General features: G+C 31.2%; 1 protein-coding gene across 1 annotated transcript; it reads right to left on the bottom strand.

Moving 5' to 3' along the window:
* Positions 1–1,805: 1,805 nt before the first annotated feature.
* Positions 1,806–4,572, bottom strand: LOC127132069 (subtilisin-like protease SBT3). Its single transcript, XM_051060938.1, has 3 exons — positions 3,715–4,572; positions 3,334–3,599; positions 1,806–3,234 (listed from the first exon to the last, which is right to left on the bottom strand). The coding sequence occupies exons 1-3, from the start codon at positions 4,490–4,492 to the stop codon at positions 1,936–1,938; spliced, it is 2,343 nt and encodes a 780-aa protein (XP_050916895.1). The 5' UTR covers positions 4,493–4,572; the 3' UTR covers positions 1,806–1,935.
* Positions 4,573–20,820: the final 16,248 nt, after the last annotated feature.

Here is a 20,820-nt window from a genome sequence, read left to right as displayed (position 1 = left end):
TGTGATTCGAATCACACACCATGTGAGTCGAATTAGAAGGAACATTGGTGAAAATATGGTTGTTAGGACCGGGGAAACCTCCTCATCATTCCAACCGGAGAAGGAACATTGGATAGTGTTGGAGTATTAAAATGACCAACAATCACCGGGACAAGTCGAGCTCCCCTCTTCATTCGGTGAATTATTTTCTCGTTCTTCTTTGAATCTACATATGATAATTGTCAAACATCAAGAACATTGTAGATTAAATAACTAACATAAAAAAATAGAGGCACAAAAAGTTTACCAAATATGATCTTCCTTTCCTCCTTGGTATTAGAATCCATTAATAAGCAGGTTTGAATGAGTTATTTCAAGCGCTTCATCCCGAGGGATAATAACCTCGGTGTAACCCAACTATTTGAAAAGGTGACTAACTGTTTTTTCATGTAAAACTCCTCGTGGGACAGGTCACTCTCCTTGTAGACATACAACTCTTTCCCTATTAAAAAGTGACCGTGTATCTAAAACTTACGAAACAAACATGTGCATCGGTTCTCTCTTCCAACTGCTATGGTACATACATTTGCATGAGCCTCTTGATTGATATGGATAACCAAAAAGAACGAATCTTAGAAATGTTTCACGCCATCAAAAAATGCTTTGAAGTAACGGGTGACCTACGTCGATATAATCAAACCTTGGTCTTGAGCATGATTCGCTGCAATCTGTTGTACCTTACAAGATGGAAGAAAAATGGCAAAGATTGTTTTCCTCCCCGATAGGCGCACCAATACTTGAAGACTTTAATACTGGCTCAGCTCACATGGTTCAGTTACGTGGGGGCAATCATCAGATGGTTCAGAACTTCTATTTTGAAACTATTGAAGGGCAATTAAAGACTCTAAATCGAAAAGGTGCACTCATAAAAAAGGATATCACAATCCCTGCAAATATTTTTATCTTCATTAGGGGCCAATACGCTTTAGTCATAAAAAGGACACGCGTCAATGAAAGCCCTTTAGAAACTACCTTTGCAAGCAAAGATAGGAACAATTGTCAAAATTGAAGGGTCTACCCAAGAGACAGAAATATCCTCTTTCGATTTTTGACACATGGTGGGAACCAATTTCATCAATAAATAAACTGGTATGGTGTAGGAATACATATGATGAAAAGAACAAAGATAATGCACCAAGAAACTTAATAGTTGATTCTACAAAGATCATGCAACGTCTTACTAAAAGAAAGAAGATCAACGTTATCAACGAGTCAAATTTTCTCAGAAAAACACTCAAGTACTCTAGTTTCCAAAATCCATTGTGATAATGCATAAATCCATTGTGATAATGCATATGAAAAGACATATAATGCATAAAACATATTTAAGGTGCTAGTTCTTCATGACAATGACGTGACATCTTGACTTTTTGCTCAAACCAAGCTTCGATCGACCGAAGGTAATTTCCCATTTTTGTTTTCTTTTCCCCATTTTATGTTACTCCATTTTTATTTCACATTTTCTCCAAACGCAAAATCAAAGAAACAACAATAAATGAATAAGTTTTACTCCTACCATAGAGGATTCAAATCCATTTATTTGGAAGCAGATCTTCTCCTACTCCCTCTCTCATTTTTCTATGCCGCTCCAATCTTAGTTATTTATGCATTGATTAATAATGATAAGTTTTTATATTAGACTAAAATGAGTGGTTGAGATGAAACAGGACCATTCAACCACGTCAAAGTCTAGTTCTAGACATTAAAAGTGAAAGACATCGTGAACAAAATTATTACATCCAAACATAACAAATTGAATCACCAAATGATATGGCAATGACTATCTTAACTTATTAATGAGAAATCACAAAATTGAAACCAACTATTCATAAAAGCATGATGATATCTTCATCACAAAGCAATCATCAAGATTCAAAGAAACATTGCAAGTTCTATCTATGGAGGTGTTAGTTCTGAGTTAATGCTAGTCACCACAATTGGACTTCTAACAATGTGCTTTGTATCTGCCCAAGTAAGATACCCAAAAACTACTTTGTTATTTTCCTCCATTCTCAAACCTTCTATCCTCAACTTGTATGTAGCCTTTTCATTTTTCTCCTTAAACATCAACTTGTTTGGAACAACACTAACATGAAAACCTTCAATAGGTGTAATGTTAGCTACATATATAGTTGGTTCCTCCCCAACATTGGTCACTGTCCTTTGAAACTCTTGTGTAACAACTACATTTGACTTAACAACACTAGCATTATTGAAAAAGGCTATAAAAGAAGGGTAGTTAAGGTCTAAAGAAGAGTTAGAGCAATTGTTAGAAGATGATCTTGTGATAGCCATGATATTTTTGTGTGTGAAGTTTAACGCACATAGAAGATTTACATAATCTTGTTTTCCGGTGTCATAAACAAGTCCAGGATCAAGTGCTCTATTAGGGTTAACATGTCCGGATCCTAATGCTAGAGGCGAAGCCGGTTTGTAATCGTTACCGATATCTTTGATGAGTTCTTTTGTGTTGTCTAACATGTTTGATGTTGTCATGATAGCTGATCTAATGGCTGCAGGGCTCCAATTAGGGTGTGCTTCTTTTAGAAGTGCGGCTACACCTGCAATGTGTGGACATGACATCGATGTTCCGCTTAAGAGGTTGAAGTTGTTGAAGAGATTACTTTGTGATTGTAGTTTTGTTGCGGGAACATTTTGTGGCCATGACGCTAAGATTAGCGTACCTGGCGCTGTGATGTCGGGTTTTGATACAAATGGACAACTATGTGATGGTCCTCTTGAGCTATAACTATCCACACTTGGGGCTGGTTTTGTACCTAAAATTGTGGTGTTAAATTTCATGCTTGTTTTTGGATTATTAGGGTTGCATTTTATGTAATCCTTGACGAGTTCTCCGTTGATTGGATTCAAGAAAATCGATGGAAACTTGGTTTGGATGAAATATATTATGTCTTCATTACTATTTGATATGAAAACACCACCAACAACTTTTGCTCTGTCCAAGTTATCAGTTTGCACACCAAGTGTTCGATTTTTGTCTTCACAGACCACGATCTTGTTTTTCACTTTGATGAGTTCCTTCAAGTTATCACATGAGTTCATGAAAACCATTGGAACTTTTTCTGATGAAAATTTTCCGGGATAGAGAGATAAGCCGGTGACTACGTCTCCATTTCCGAGGGTTAAATCGCCATGAAATTCGCGGTCTAATGTGCCAGCAGCCACTGTTATTACCTGTTAGATATAAAGCTAGTTATGTTATTTTGCTCATATTCATATGAACCTATATCTGTAAATAGAAATTTATGTATTCATTATTGATCTAGTTATTACCCATGGTATTCCATTGTGTAGAGTTTCGAGCACTGGCCCTCGGTTCCCTGCGGATGTAGATACAAAAATGTTTTTCTCCATGGCTGCAAATGTTGCTATAGCAACAGGATCTTCATACAAAGGTGCGTCATCGAAACCCAATGATAATGAAAGAACATCTACCCCATCTGTTATTGCACTATCAATTGCGGCTATTGTATCAGATGTATATGCTCCTTCTTCCCACAAAACCTTGTACATGGACACATGAGCATGTGGCGCTACGCCTATTATAAGAGATAAAGTTAGTTCATAGTTTTGTTTATGTTATCTTTTTCATTTTCATATATGGACTTACTTATACATATAAATAGAGTCTCTTGTATTTGTTAACCGTTATACCTATGGCTGATCCAGAGGCATAGCCAAAGAAGGATGCGCCATCGACTTTGCTTCCAGCAGCAGTGGTTGATGTGTGAGTACCATGACCGTCTATGTCACGTGTCGAGTTCATACTTATTGTGATGTTAGGATTATTCGCTAACAATCCTTTGTTAAAGAATCGTGCTCCTATGAGTTTTTTGTTGCACAACGACGAATCAAATTGAGTACCGTTTTCACATTGTCCTTTCCATCGTGAAGGGATATTAGGCATGTCGTCGTCTTTCAAGCTCTCACTTTCTGGCCAAATTCCACTGTCTATCAAGCCAATGATAACATTTTTTCCATATCGAGTTGTAGGCCATGTTCCGGAAATCGGATTAAGGCCAATGAACTGAGGTGAGTGTGTTGTGTCTGGTTTAACAGGGTAGTCTCTTGTGGATGAGATATACCCGGGTATGGTTTTTAGAGCTTCAAGCTCTAAAGGAGACAAAATTGCACTGAAACCATTCATGACATTAGTGTAGGTATATGTGAGTTTTTTTGAAGAAGAAATATAGTTCAGATTATTATCATTGTTTGTTGTTACTTGATTAGAAGTAACGTCAAGTAGTGAGGAAAGTGTGGCTAAGTACCAACTTTGTTGGTTGGAGAAGGGTTTTGGCATGGCTGATAAGTTCATGTGAATGATATAATTATTGTTGGAGTTTTGATCACTCAATGTAGAAGAAACAAGGTGAAAGATTATGATAAAAGAGAATAGTGCTACATGGTTATGAATATGTGTATCCATGGACATGGTAGAGTAGTTGATTAGTATTTGGAATGTATGGTTTTAGTGCACAAACAAAATGTTGAAACCGTGGGGGCTTAAATAGATATTCATGGGGTGAATAAATCGTGTAAAAAGACTTTTTTTTTCATGAGAGCCCATTCATAATGTATCCATGTTGAGATTTTGATTCCATTTTGAATAAATATTTGGGTGGTATTCACTACACCCCATGTACATAGTGATCACACACGATACAAGAAATCCCGAAATTCCCGAAATGCCCTTTCTATAATTTGGATTCCAATGTGTTTATTCTTTAACAAAATTACTTCATTTCATTTTTGTCACAAAATTGATCAAGATTTAAATCTCTGTATCATATGTTCGAGTTTACCGTTTGACTGTATTTTTCACTCTTTTGACTTTTGACGGATAGTTAAAAAGAAATTTGATATTTTTCAATAAATTTACATTATAAGTCAATTTTAAATCAATCATATAATAAAACACACACATTTTTTATTCAATAATAAAATTAAAATAGAAGAACCCTTGTGTATATATAAATGTCAAAATGTCAAATACAAAATATTTATGTGTCATGATCAATCTAAATACAAATCATAATAATATAAAAAAATATCAAAATATACACAATAAAACTACTACTGCGTATATTTAACGTCATGTTCTTCATCTGCCGCGAGTACTACAATGCATGTCATGTTAGGATTCTAATCTCCGGGATTTTTTAATATCTAACTTTGGCGTGTTTTTAGTAATAATTTGTGTCTTAAGTGCGTCCTAATTTTGAAAAATAAAATAAAAAATTATTTTTACAATTTTGCTGTGAGCACATGAGGTGAATTGATCAACCCAAATATTTTAGCAAGGGTTATCCAACATTGATTCCAAACTTTGACGTCAATGTTAGTTTGGTCCATCAAATAGAAAAAGTGAAAGAAAAGCAACTCAAGAATATATATGAACTTTAATTAGAGGAAATATAAATTAAACTCAATTTAATTATCTTTTTATGAAAAAAAAATCTACAGTGTATGATCATTAAACTCATAAAACTTTGAAAATATTTAAAATTAAATTATAATGCATGGTCTGTTGAAACGTTTAGGAGATGACGGGATATATACACTCAATGATAAGAATTTCACTTTAAATTTTAGATTATTCTGTGAACCCCAGTATATAGAGGTAGTGGAGCTCCATTTTGTAAGCTAGCTGAAAGTAAAGTATATATATATACATATATATGTATTGGACCATGAACTTTGGACCTGAATTCCACCATTGGAGATAACTAACCACATACTCATCATCCATGAGATCTCAATCTCCATCATTCTTAATCGGACCACTAACATTCTAATTTTACAACTTGGCTGGATCATGTTAATGGGAATTTCTCAATCCATTCTTTTGGTAACAAAAAAAAAATGAATTTTATTTTTATTTTTAAAAATGGATCTTACAAAATCGTTTTTTAAAATATTACAAGTTTTTTATATTTGTTTTTTTTTTAAATTGAAAGATTAATTATAACATAAATATATATTATTAAAGATTAAAATATAATTAAAATCATAATTTTTTCAAAAAATTATATTTCAAAAGTGGTTTTTATGATTATTTTTTTTATATAACACCTCCTATATTGAAAAACGAAAAGGTGATGCAGAAAAGGGGATCAAGTTAGCCCTATCAATAATAAGAAAATCTTTATAAAAAAATATTTTTAATTTATTCTTTACAAAATCATTCATAATCCTAATAGGGATGGAATCAAAAAGGATTGTAGAAAATGTGTTAAGGGCAATATTTGCAAAAAAAATCAACACAAGTGTTCCCTTCTCTAAAATTGTGAGTGATCAAGATATTAGTGTTGTTGGTGGGATTCGTGCAGTGATTCCATCTGTTTCTTAACCGCCAAGGGACCAAAAGATGGTTGGAGAAAACTTTGACAATCATGCTTGAATCTCTCTCTATCCAAAGTTTTAGCCAACTATAATAAATATCGATTTTAATGGCCTCTAAAATAGTAGAAAAATTTGAATTCACAGAGGAGTCAACCTGTAAATTTTTAGTAAAAGGAAGAAGAAAGTCACCCCTGTGTTCCGAAAAACTCTGCCACAACCTGAAGTATTGGTATTATGATTGAAAGCACCATCACAATTACATTTGTTCCATCCATGGTTAAAGGGAGACCAAATTACTTATTTGATATTATGAGCTCTACGAAGGCGGATTGTGACACCAAAAACCTTAATTCGAGAAAAATTGGATATGGAAATGGACGAGGAGTTGTTTGAACATAAGCCCGCCAATTTGATTTGGTTCGGGATCCATCTAATAGTTGAACTAAAGCAAGACGGTTGGTTGTTGTGCTTGGCATCGTTTCTCAAGGACCAAATCTTGTATATTAGAAAAATAGCATAAGCTTTTAGGATCAAAGTAACTTGCTTTGATTTACCTTGGATGCAAAAGGAGAGTCAAGTTTCTAAGGAGCCATGAATATTGTGCAAACCTAATTTCTTTTTCAGCCAAATCCAAAGTTTTTTGGAGTAGTTGCACTAAAAAAACACATGCTATGTAGTTTCAACAGTAGAATTACACAGGTTGTATTTGGAAACTATATCAAAGTTTAGTGGTTTTTTTGAAATTTTGATATAAATTTTTTTTAATAAAATGATGAAATATTTAAAAAAAACATTTTAAGAATAACTATTTAAACTGAATTTTTATGTGAAAATTTTATGAAAAATTACATAATAAAATTTATTTATAAAAATTATATTACACTATAAAAATCATTTTTAAAAATGTCAATAAACGGGACTATGTAACCACCATTAAAAAATGAAGAGCAAAGAGATTTGAATTTTTCTTTATAAAAGAAAAAGAGTACGAAGATAATATTTAAGGCCTCCCAGGTAGGTTGACATTTAAAAGGGGTTTTCTAATAAGCACGTTAATCTTTCTAATAAGCATGTTAATCAAATATATTAATAAAAATGAAATAAGAAGGATATAGAAGAAGTTTCTTGACATCTAAAAGGGACTTTCTAATAAGCATGTTAATAAAATATATTAATAAAAATGAAATAAGAAGGATATAGAAGAAGTTTGGGGAAATTAGACCAAAAACTAATCTAAAAGACCTATATGAGACATTACATTGATGAAGAAAAAAAGTATGCATATACAAGACAATGAATCAAACATAAACAACCAAATTAACAAAACATATATACAAAGATGAATTTAGTCTATTATGATTAAAATCATTCTAAATATGGTTAGGCATGTTATTCCACAAAGTAAAATAGGTAATAGATAAATAAATATCGGTCATTTTATCAACACGACAATTTTCATTTCTCAAAATATGAATGACTTACAATTTATTTGAGAAAGAAGAAGCATAAAATTTATCATTTGTTATGAAGAGTCCAAAGAATAACGTTGGGTTGCTTGAAAGTCAAGGTAACAAGTTGTGAATCAATTTCTAATCATAGGTTCAACCAACTTTTATCAAAAGCAACTTCAATAGTTAAAATAGCTCATGTCAACTCAATATCAATTGAAAAGGAAATTTTAATATTGGAAACATAATAGCCTAAAAAGTTAGCTTGATAGTCTCTGAAAACACATCCACGAGTTGCAATGTCAAGACTATCATAAGTTGCTCAATCTGAATTGTAATCTATCTAAGATATTACAGGAAGGTGCCACAAGATCTATTTGACTATAAGAGTATTAAGAGGGAAAATCTTCAAATCAAAAGCTTTAAGAATCACAAATTATGCCATGTTAGGAGCATCATAGATATTTGTATAATTTTCACTAAACGAGACGTCAAATATAATAGAATTGATAGAAAATCTCCAATATATTTTCTTATCTTAAAACCTAAATTGTGCCTACAAAACCAAATAATCTTAAATATATTCATAATGGTATTATGTATTGTTGAACAAATAACTCCAAACACAAAAGGCATGTGAATTGTGATAATTGGGTTTTAAATACTTTTTGCAAAAGATTGATTTTAGGTAATTGATTTTAAGAAAAAGAGTAGAAGCAGAGATTTAAGTAGCGGAAAAGTAAAAGACATAAAATGAAGAGATAGAGTTAGCGAGATCACACTAGAAATTATAATGGTTCGGTGTTAAAACATCTAGAGTTTGGTATATGGATTGAGGTCTGCAAACCAACATGTTTAATATATGGCCTACATAGGTTTTGGACCACTTTTATTCATCTCATTTAAATTTATCCTAATGTGAGTTTGACTGTTTAAACGGTGAATTATGCAAGTTTTATCTGCAGATTCACGTGTTCGTTTGTAGCCCATCTAAAAATTATTTTTAAGATTAACTACACTTTTATCCCTTATAATTTGTCCATGATAAATTTTATTTATAAAAAAAAATTGTAGTTGTCGAGTATATGTTGAAGCAGTAAAGCGAAAAGCAAAAATTAAGTTTGGAAGAATTTTGGGTTTTATCGTCTCCACAAGGATCAATATGAGGGAAATAATGCCTTTCAACAGTCTCTATGTCTCTAAGATTGGGTTTGAAGGGTTTTGAAAGTAAAATGCAAAACGAAAAATATATGAACAAAAATAAATGCATTCTTCGGAGTCGAGAGAACTCGTCAGGAATTGAATTTCATCCACTCATCAAATACTTAAACCTATCGATAAGTTCTACACAACTTAAATCACTTTTCAAAATCATCATGTATTGCTCACATCAGTCTTCATTTCTGAAGTGTCGATGAGAGTTCTACCGTATTGTCTCATCGGTGATGTCTCACGCAACAAAATAACATGGAGCATTAAGAATCGATACACACTGTAAATATTAGACCTAAATTCATGCCTAGAGTTTAGAATCTAATAGATTTTCATCTTAGATCGAGTTCGAACCGTATATGTCAATAGAAACCCAAACCCATTAAGATAAATATTGAAATCAAAGATAACATCGATAAATATTTGTAAAAGAGATTGCATACAACAACCATGATCAATAAATATACATACAATCAAGGTAAACTTACATACAAAAACCCAACAATAAAGGGTACAAAGAGAAGAATGAAGATGAAGAGGAATCTCATGGTTTGTCAATGTCGATTGATGCAGATTTAGCTCTGGATCATCAAAATGCAACCTCTAATGTTGTTTCTAAGTCTATCTACTCAAAAAGTATTGGTAATGGAGTGGGAGCAAAAAATATCCAAACCATGACTCTAGAAATGAAAAAAATGAAAATATAGTGTGCTGGAAAGTGAAAGCGCGCTTAGCGGTAGTAGATTCCGCTAAGCGCGCTCTGCTGCAATGCGAAAAATCAGAATCATATTTTTTCCATAACTTGAGAACCGTAACACCGATTTACGCACAGTCATAAGCATTATAAAGCTTATTCAATGCTCTATATTACAATGACTAAATCATTGCTTTAGTACCTAAAAAGATGAGATAAAAATAATCAAACTCAATGATAATTACATAATAACGCAATATTTACATTAATACGTAAACTATACACAATGTACACAAAACTGGGGATTATTAATGAAAAAAATGAATTAAGTCGATGAGTGTTAATTATTTCACATTCAAAATATCAATAATTTAGCACTCATCAAACTCTCCCCAACTTAGACTTGTTTGTCCTCAAACAAGAATCAATCAACTCAAAGAAACAAAAGCAATTATTAAGAAATTATGTTCAACAAGTCTTTACAAATGGAAAACAGATATATGGTACAAATATCAAAAGTACACGAAAGACAATTCTTACCACTAAACTACAACGACCCAATGACTATGAAACAAATTATAAGTACAAAACACATGTCAAACATCCAAAAACAATACATGTTCAAGAATGAGTCACACCTAACACACGACTTCATCAAGGGATGAAAAACAAATATGAGGGACAAACTCACACACAACAATCTTGCTAACATAAATTCAAATTATGCATTCATCTAAAAATATCATATTAAAAGTATAAAAGCAAGAATCACAAGGGCTTTAAAAGGTTGTAATGTGAATTGGGTAACAAATAATTATTTTTCTCAAGGTAAATGAAACAAAATTTTTGCTTAATCCAATGAGAATGACCACTTCTCATTTTCTCAAGCATTCACAAATTTTCTTCACCATTTTCTCTTTTCCAAATTGTTACACCAATTCACAGAACTTATTAGCATAATGTTATTCTATTTTTTTCTTTTTCAAGTCTTTTTCCTTTTTCCTTTTCTTTTCTTTTTCATTTATTTATTTCTTTTTTAATCTTTTTCTTTTTCTCAACCTCTTAGCAACCAACCTTTCTTTTCCCCAACTTAAATACAATAAATCATGTAATGTGAATGCTCCCAAACTTTAAGACTAGGGTAAAACTCCAACCATAAATCATGATTATGGTTCAAGATAAATATTATAATCCATACGAAAATGAGCTCAACACCAACATGAATTCTAACATAAGGCTCAAAGGGGTGAACAAATGCTCGCTCACTCACAAGATAGATTGACTATTTGGTCAAGTGGTTGTGCTCAAAATCAACAAAATGTCTTTATCATTTTAGTGCTATCATACAAATCAACACAAATGAAAGATTAAACATAATTGCAAAAGAATAAATGACAGGTAAGTTATACAAAGCCTAAGGTTCATAAGCATTTTAAGTTCTAGAAAAGCAATAAACATAAACCTCGACAATGCAACTTTCTTTAAACTGTTCACACTATCATAACATTTCCTTGTTGAAATAATCAAAATCGAACACTCACACAATGCATCCTCAAGCTAAGCAAAACTAAAACTTGAGAACAAACACAAAATTTATTCTAACAACCTAACAAAATTAAATTAAAACTAACTAAAAACGAAACACAAAGACCAAAATTGATGAAAGTGGATGGAAAATGAGAGATTTTTCATCATACAGCAGGGCACGCTAAGTTCCCTCAGTGTGTACTAAGCGCGAACAAATAAACTTGGTTTTTCAAAATTAGCTCTTCCTCTCATATAATCCATCCAATATCATACTATACTATCTATAGTACTAAATAAAAACTATACAAACTCAAAAACGGTTGGGGTGCTTCCCACAAGCGCTTGTTTTGCGTTGTTAGCTCGACGGCTTTATTGTGATTGGCTAGTAACCTCCTCTTTGACACACTGATGCTTCGCCTCAAGCGAAAACCCAAAGAAAGTGTCCTAACCAAACACTTAAAGAAATGTTACGAGAAAAATATATATACACCGCTTAAACAAACATAATGGAAAACAAATATATATATAAACAATTACACAAACGTTATAGAAACACATATGTACAAGTTTCTATGAAAAACAAGTATGAACAAGTATAGAACACAAATATAAATAAGTATGAAAAATAATTATATATAAGTATGGAAAACAAAATCAAAACACATATACACAAAGTTGATAAGTTACTATACAAATATCTATACAACTATACAATCATATATACAAAGTAAGCATTTGCACAAAATAGAAAAGTTCATTAACAAGTATTTCTACAAGTATACAATATAAACAAATTAATATACAAGTATGTACAAATCTTAAAAAGATAGAAACTATTGCGATGCTTTCAATATCTAAACACCAATCCCCAGCAACGGCGTCATTATGTTGAAGCAGTAAACCGACAAGCAAAAATTAAGTTTGAAAGAATTATGGGTTTTATCGTCTCCATAGGGATAGGTGCAAGGGATAGAATGTATTTCAACGGTCTCTACATCTCTAAGATTGGGTTTGAATGGTTTGAAACTAAAATGCAAAAAGAAAAACATATGAACAAAAATAAATGCATTCTTCGGAGTCGAGAGAACTCGTCAGGAATTGAATTTCATCCACCCATCAAATACTTAAACCTATCGATCAGTTTTACAAAACCTAAATCACTCTTCAAAATCATCACGTAACGCTCACATCAGTGTTCATTTCTAAAGCTTTGACGAGAGTTCTACTGTATCGTCTCATCGGTGATGTCTCACGCAACAAAATAACACGGAGCATTAAGAATCGATACACACTGTGAATATTAGACCTAAATCAATGTCTAGAGTTTAGAATATAATAGATGTCCATCTTAGATCGAGTTCAAACCGTATATGTATATAGCAACCCAAACCCATTAAGATATATATTGAAATCAAAGATAACATCGATAAAGATTTGTAAAAGATATTGTATACAACAACCATGACCAATAAATATACATACAATTAAGGTAAACTTACATACAAAACCCCAACAGTAAAGGGTACAAAGAGAAGAATGAAGATGAAGATAAATCTCTTGATTTGTCAATGCCGATTGATGCAGATTCAGCTTCGGATCATCAAAATGCAATCTCTAATGTTGTTTCTAAGCCTATCTACTCAAAAAAATGTTGGTGATAGAGTGGGAGAAAAAAATACCCAAACCATGACCCTGGGAATGTAAAAAACGTGAAAATAGAGTATGCTGGAAAGTGAAATCGCGCTTAGCGGTAGCAGATCCCACTAAGCGCGCTCTACTGCAATGCTGAAAATCATAATCTTATTTTTGTCATAACTTGAGAACTGTAACTTCGATTTATGCATGATCAGAAGCGTTGGGAAAGCTTATTCAATGCTCTATATTACAATGACTAAATATGATTGATTTAATACCTACAAAAAATTATATAAAAATAATCAAACTCAATGATAATTATATAATAACGCAATATTTACACTAATACGTAAATTATACACAATGTACACAAAACTGGGGATTATTAATGAAAAAAAATGAATTAAGTCAATGAGTGCTAATTATTTCACACTCAAAATATCAACAATTTAGCATTCATCGGTATATAAATACTACAAATAATTGGTCTAAAGTAAATGTTTTTCGTGGCGCGAAAAATACAACGAGCGCTCGCACGCACAAGATGATAACAGAGTCGCCACCGGATTTTATTTATTTCATAAGTAAAAGGAAAATATAAATAAAACCCTTAAAGAAAAATAAAATGGTTATCGTAACCAAATTTAGGCTTGGGAGTCAGTTATGCGAGGGGGAGATATTAATACGTCTCACATACGTTGTATTCAACGAGAACTATTTAGTTAGCTTTACAAATGTAATGTTGGATTTCATTATTTGCTTTTGTCTAGTTATTAAAGTTTTAAAAGATAAAAGGACCAAAAAATATATGTTTTTTATTAAGGTGCCTAACGAGATGTTGAATCTCTCTCATATGTATCCTTAGGTGCGATGGAGAACTCAATACTACGTAGTTCTGGGCAGCAAATGTTTGTGTGTTGGTAGATTTTAGAGAAAAGCAATTAGTCGTATTCGAGCATAAAACATCTGATTTCTACCCAAAATATGGAGAAGTGAACATTGGCATCGCGTCAGAATGGACAACATAACTTGGAATCTCACAGAGTTATGTTCTCGTCGCTTTCGAGCGAAAAACGTTCAAACTTCTTGTGCATGGTAAGTATGAAGCATTTTTTGTTTATGAAAAGGTTTTGACATCGCGCTAAGGCGGAAACGGTTTGATGAGTTGAGTTTATTTTAGATGGATGACGAACACTCGAATGAGCTAATTACGACCACCATCCAAACATTTGGGGATTAAGAGGGACAAGTACGTCCAACTATATCCTTTTTTGTCCAAGTTATTTGTGAAATTTGTATGGAGAATTAAGTCGTGTTTCTTTTAAAGGAAAACGAGTATTCGCGCGGGAAGCTAAGAATGGCCATCATACAAATACTCAGAAGTTAAGAGGGATAAGTACGTCCAATTATATCCTTTTTCGTCCATGAAAGAATGAACTTGATTCGGTTATTTAACATATTTTGAAATGAAAGACGAGTACTCAAATGGTAGGCTAAGTACAACCATCATCCAGATACTCGGAGATTAAGAGGGACAAGTACGTCCAATTATATCCTTTTTATCCGACTATTTATTGCGAAAGGGTTTTCAAAGCGATCAATTTGGAAAAGGACTAGATGAGAACAAACATTGATTTATTCATTTTGGAAGGTAACTTGATTTCTAAAAAGTTTGATTTGATTTTGGGAACCTTGATTTTTGAAAAGAGTTAACGATTTTTGAAATGCATTAATCTTATTTATCTAAAAATAACAATTAATCAAGATAATAAAATAAAATAAAATAAAAACAAGATGGGGTGCAGATATACATGATGGGTAGATGAAACAGGCAAAAAAATAATAAAGTAAAAATGGGCCAAGGCCCATTGCAAACAAAACTAAGAGAAAGCGCTCCAAAAAGGAATAATGGGGGTGTTAGCAACAGTTGGCCCAAAGGAAGGCTTACTCCGTGTCTGGTCCAGGTCCACTAAGGGCTTGAGGGAGTCAACATAGTTGACTCAACCTCGCTCGTTAGATGCGCACACAAATGGATCCAAGGGAAAAGGTTAAAGGCAGATGGAGAGACACGTGGGGGTCCTCACATGGACCCCTTGGTAAAACTTAATGGTGAGCGTGATCAGAGGCTCACCTTGAGCCATGTGTCAAAATCATGAGTGACAGTGATGGATTATTGAAGGGAAGACAATCATGTGATTGTCATTTTCCCAAATCCTCTCTCTCTCTCTCTCATCAACATTTAATCTGTCTCCTTCAAACATATTTCTTCTTTTCACTTAGATCAAAACCAAAGCAAACTGATGAACACGTTGATGAACACATGAATGTTCATCAGCCAATTTCCAGATTTTGCTAAAATTCAAATAAAACGCCAAATAACCAACAACAACCCCCATCAACCATGAACCTAAATATGCAAACAAAAACAACATTCAACCTCGAATAGGTTCGGATCGGACCTACTCCTAACTAAATTCTAACCCACAAATTCCTTTAATTCTCAATGATTACAAGTAGATTACAATAATTGAAGGCAAGGCAAGTAAATACACTACAAGAATTAAAATGGAATGCAAGAAGAAAAAAAGAAAACAAACTTGCCGAAAACTGAAGTATTATGATAGGAGATTGCCGAAAAGCTATTGCGATTTACTATAATTGGAGATTGCGAAAAGCTATTATGATTTACTATGATCGAAGATCGATAAAAGGTGTCACGATTTAAAGTAATCAGAAGAGGCTGTTATGATATTTAAACATCCATTTGAACTCTACAGGAACATATTGTGATGGTATTAAAATCTTAAAATAGTTTCAGTAACATCATATTTTCTTTCTAACATATACATAAGAAAAAATGGAATGACTAGTTAGGCATTCAATCGAACATCATTGGTACCAAAAATAAAAGGTGCATTGAAGAAGCTAAAATAAATTTCAGTCTAATAATATCTAATTTCAAGTATCTGAATAAGGTACAACATTCACAAACTCTATAAACTAGTGATTTTTCTCAGATTTTTTTCCTTTTGCAATCACAATTGAACCATTGAGGTGTGCATGAGATTCTTTAACATACAATTCCATATATATGCGGTAATACCTAACCAGATAAAATTCTAAGTTTCAATTTCAAAACAATCTATATTTTCCCTTTAATGACCATATTAACCTTAAATCATAAGCAAAACTAATTATACTAACCTAACCAACACCAAGTCAGCTCAAAGCACAAGCAAAACAATGCTCCATCTGAAACAGCATAACATAGAAAAACAAAAAGAAACAAACTTTACTCATAGAATTGAAGAAAGAAACATCTTAGACACAAACCCCAATATTTTTTTTTACTTTAAACAAAAGAATAAAAAATTATCTTCCTTGCAGATAAACCTAACAAGACAATGGGTCCATTTTAACAAAACAATCATTAGTTTTCATTCACAATCAAAACATTTTCTACATCACCTAACAAATTTACAAAGTTCAAAGTCACGCAATGAACAAAACAAAAATGAAAATAGTCAAAACCAAAAAACAAAATTAAAAGAGTGAGAAAAATGAGAAAGAACTTACAATAAATGAAAGAAGAAACACACCAAAGATGAAAGTTCTGTTTCCTCTGTTTGTCTACTAAGGAGCAAGAAACCTTTTTGTGCAATGTATTTAGCTGATGTTTTCTACTTTTCTTCTTTGCAAATTACACTAAAATAAAAATTAGAAGAGTGAGAAAAAGGAAAAAGAACTTACAGAAAATGAAAGAACTAAGAGAAATAAGAACAATATGAGAATAATAGTTAGAAGCAAACGAAATCAATTTGGGATTTCAATTATACTCAATGAGAGGTTTGGAATAAGAACTTACAAAAATTTGAGAAGAACAACTACACTCACTGAGAGGATTTGGTATTCAAGAAGTTGTTGTTGCATGAGAACGTCGGCAATGATGCTTACCACTAAAATCAAAAACGAACAAACTCAATGGTGTAGAAAACGAAATCAATTTGGAATTTCAGTTTGTTTTAGGTGGAGGATTTCCGAGAAGAAATCAATTTGGAACTTCGGTTTGTTTTGGGTGGCTGAAGGTTGAGAGCTTTCTAGGGTTTAGGGTTTTTTTCGTTTGAGAAGAAAGATGAGGGCGATTGTTTAACAAAATTAATTTTTATATTTTTATATTTTATTCGTATTTATTTTCTAAAATAATAAACAAAAGGGAGGTAAATGAAAATTATGGGGGAAATAACAATTTTTTCGCACCAATATAATTATTCTAGCGTCGCCAAAATAAAAAAATAACTAGCGTCAGGCCTAGATAACGCTATGATTTTATAAATAAATTTAATAAAGAAATAAATAAAAATAATTAATGCAAAATTACACTAGAGATTCTTTAAGTTATTTTTGTGTAATAGACTGGTCCTTTAAGTTTTTTTTGTAACAATTTGGTCTTTTAAGTTATCAAACGTGTGCACAGTTACCCTTTTTAAAGGAGTAAAAGTGTTAATTATAGATGCAATTATTTTGAGTGATATGAAAATAATAAAGTGCAAGCAGAAATAAAACAATCACAAATTTGTAAATGTTCAAAATATAAGGAAAAAGATATAAAAATCAAACTAAAGGATCAAAGGAGATGCTACTATTAAATCAATAATAAAAATATTTTTTTTGAGCAATATAATTTTGGGATGACTAAATTAGCGTCAGTTGTGATCGCCTCTAACATCTTAAAAAATAAACAGATTAATCAATAAATAAGCAGCGTCTGCTATTTTCGACGTTAGGGTTTTTACAAATAAATAAAAATTTCACATTTTCTAAATTGGAATTGACTTAGTGTCAGCCAGGGCCGACGCTATGATGAACGACATTAAAAAATATATTAAATGAAATACCTTGATATTGTTTGTTTGGTGATGTATAACTGACGCAATTAGCATTGGAGTCGGGGCTGACGGTAAATATTTGAAGTTAAAATGCATTTTTCTTGTAGTAAAAAATAGAAGAAAATAGATAATGACCACATCTTGAGAAAATCAAAAATCAAGTTCTAAAGGATATGGATAAGAAGTAAGAAATTTCACCTTATGCAAATTTCCCCACCCACACTTGAAATAGAAAACATAAAAAAATTGTTAATTTAGGAAGTTCATGGAGATGTTCACCTGCAAGTCAATATTCCATTTGCTTAGGCATTATAACAAATCTTGTTTATGCTATTTACATGAAGAATTTGTTGGAAGAAGTTTCTTAATGATAAAAATGTGGATTTATCTAAAGAGTGCAGTGCATTTCTTCAAAGAATGCTTCCCTTAAGATTCTTGTTAGCTTCATCATTCCATGTACAGATAGGAAGTTAAATGTTGGAAATAAGACTCGTGAATTGTGATCAAGTATCAATATGTTGTGCTATCCATGATAAAGAAACTTAATTATGAAGATTCCAAACCAACCAAGTTGGTGTTGACATTAGCTAACATATATGTTACATATTTGTATGGTATAATGAAACATGTGTTATTGAAATTCAATGACTATGTATTTATAGCTAATTTTATCATTCCTTGTATGGAAGAAGATTCAGATGTATCATTTCTTCTCGCAAGACCATTTCTAGTTATTGTAAGATCTTTGATTGACATGGAGGTAAATGAGCTTGTCTTAAGATTCAAAGATGAATATGTCATCTTCAATGTCTTTGAGGCTACGCGTGATAAAGTGAAAGTTCTAAGTGTTTTAAGATTGACATGATTGAAGATTTTATTGAAAAAAATCTCAAATTGAATCACCATATCTACCCACGTTGAGACCGATTGTGATCTCCATTAATAAAATTGATGGACTTGATGGAAAATTAGAGTTCAAATTAAGATAGAGATTTAAGTAGCCCAAAATCAAATGAAATAAAGAAATCAATGATTTATCACTTTTAAAAAGGGTAATGTTAATTTTTGCCTTAAGGGCACATATTAAGAAACTCACAGGTAAAAAAAATTGTGTTAAAAAAATAATAAAAATATTAATTATAAACTTCTAATAAATTTATGCACAATTTTTAAGATATTTTTTTTAATTTATCTTTTAACTTGTGTCTTTACTTGTGCTCCAAAGACACAAGTTAACATTACCTTTTAAAAATCATAAACAGTGATTAATAGCCAAAGAAAATACGCAAAAAGGGTAAAAAATAAGTTGTAGGGTATACAATAGCTGTTGTCTATCGTGAGAGACCTTAATAGGTCTATCACGTAATCGAGTAGCTTTTTTGACTTCTTTTTTTCAATTTCAACCATTTAGCGGTGGTTTTAAACTGACGCTAAATGTCAGTTAATTTTTTCTTCAATTTTTAACCATTTAACGACGATTTTCAACCGACATAAAATTTCAGTATTTTTTTGTTTTCAACCTTTTAACGACGGTTTTAAACCGTCACAAAAAAAAATTGCGGCGGTTTAAGATCGCCGCTAAATGATAAAAGAAAGTCAATTGACATTTAGTGGTGGTTTAGAATCGCCGTTAAATGTTTGAAACAGAAAAAAAAAACTTTAATTTTATGCTCGTTTACGTGAGAGACCTAGTGTAGACAGAACCGTATACAATATTCGTAGGTAGATAAACCTATCAATTTTCTTATTTCTAAAGTAAATAGCTCAATTGTATATCTTATCCTCTATTTTATCATTCACAAAAATAGTTTTTTTGTTTTAAAATTAATTTTTTTAATCTGAAAGTTTTGGCCTAAATATATATATTTAGCCTCTAAAGTTTTGACTTTTTTTACCAAAAAAAAGGTAAAAATTTATTGGCCCAATTGAAACCGTAAACTCGAAGAAAAAATATCATTAAGCCAAAATCTCAAACATTTAGTCTCAAACATTTAGGCTAAACATAATTATTTATATGATAAAATATATGATTTAAAAAAATACAATTTTAAAGTCTAAATTTTATAAAGTTGTAGATTAAAATTCATACTTCATATTCTTATATATAACAATTGAAATATTTTACTCAACCTTGAAATGATAGTACTACTAAATAGAATAAAAGTATTTAGAGTTGTTTTAATTAAAAGAGTATTACTTTTTTAGAGTTGTTTTAATTAAAGGAGTATTACTTTTTGTTTAGTCGCAAAAGTCAAGCTGGAATATATTTTTTTATTCTAAACACTTAGCCAAAAATTCTCGAGATGAAAAATTATATACTAATAGGTTTGAACAACTTATCAATTGTTGATATGTGGGTTAGTGGTCCACAGAATATCAAATTTATTTATTTAAAAAAAATCCATTTTCTCACTTTTTATTTTAATTTTTTTCTTATTTTTTTTCTATTTTATTTTTTAAATATAAATAATAAAATTTGAATATCTTTTTAATTTAACTAAAAAAATACATAAAAGTTTTAAAACACAAAATTTATCTAAAATAAAAACACAATTATTTTATAATTATTATATATATAAAATATTCATAATTTAATTGTTCATTTTATAATTAAATAACTCATTTAAAATTGACATATATATTTAAATATATTTTATATTATATAAAATTGATACCACTTATTAACTTTGCACACAACTAACTTTCTATTTTACGTGTCATCAAGGCAATATTTATTTTATTTAGTCAATAATTATCTTTATTTGAGAGATAAATTTTTTATTTTCAAATGTGATTTTTGTCTTCTTTCCCGGGTCTCTTTCTTTTATATGATTATTTAATATAATTGAATTTATATGATCATTGGTCATTTTACCATTAAATAACACATTATAAATTGATATTATCTAAAAACATTTTATATTTTATCAAATTGAATAGCACTCAATAATAATGCAGATTAATAACTTTCTATTTCACGGATCACTACGAAGGCAATATATATTTTATTTTAGTT

This window comes from Lathyrus oleraceus, chromosome 3 (assembly GCF_024323335.1).
Source record: "Lathyrus oleraceus cultivar Zhongwan6 chromosome 3, CAAS_Psat_ZW6_1.0, whole genome shotgun sequence".
Classification (NCBI taxonomy): domain Eukaryota; kingdom Viridiplantae; phylum Streptophyta; class Magnoliopsida; order Fabales; family Fabaceae; genus Lathyrus; species Lathyrus oleraceus.
Note: the sequence above shows the minus strand (reverse complement) of the source record. Positions and strands in the feature narration are given on the sequence as shown.

What these genes read in the sequence shown, in the direction of transcription:
- LOC127132069 (XM_051060938.1), bottom strand. Translation starts at nt 4,492, where the DNA reads ATGTCCATGGATACACATATTCATAACCATGTAGCACTATTCTCTTTT. An exon ending in TGCCTCTGGATCAGCCATAG is followed by an intron (nt 3,600 to 3,714) that starts GTATAACGGTTA and finishes CTCTTATAATAG; the next exon opens with GCGTAGCGCCACATGCTCAT. An exon ending in TACACAATGGAATACCATGG is followed by an intron (nt 3,235 to 3,333) that starts GTAATAACTAGA and finishes TATATCTAACAG; the next exon opens with GTAATAACAGTGGCTGCTGG.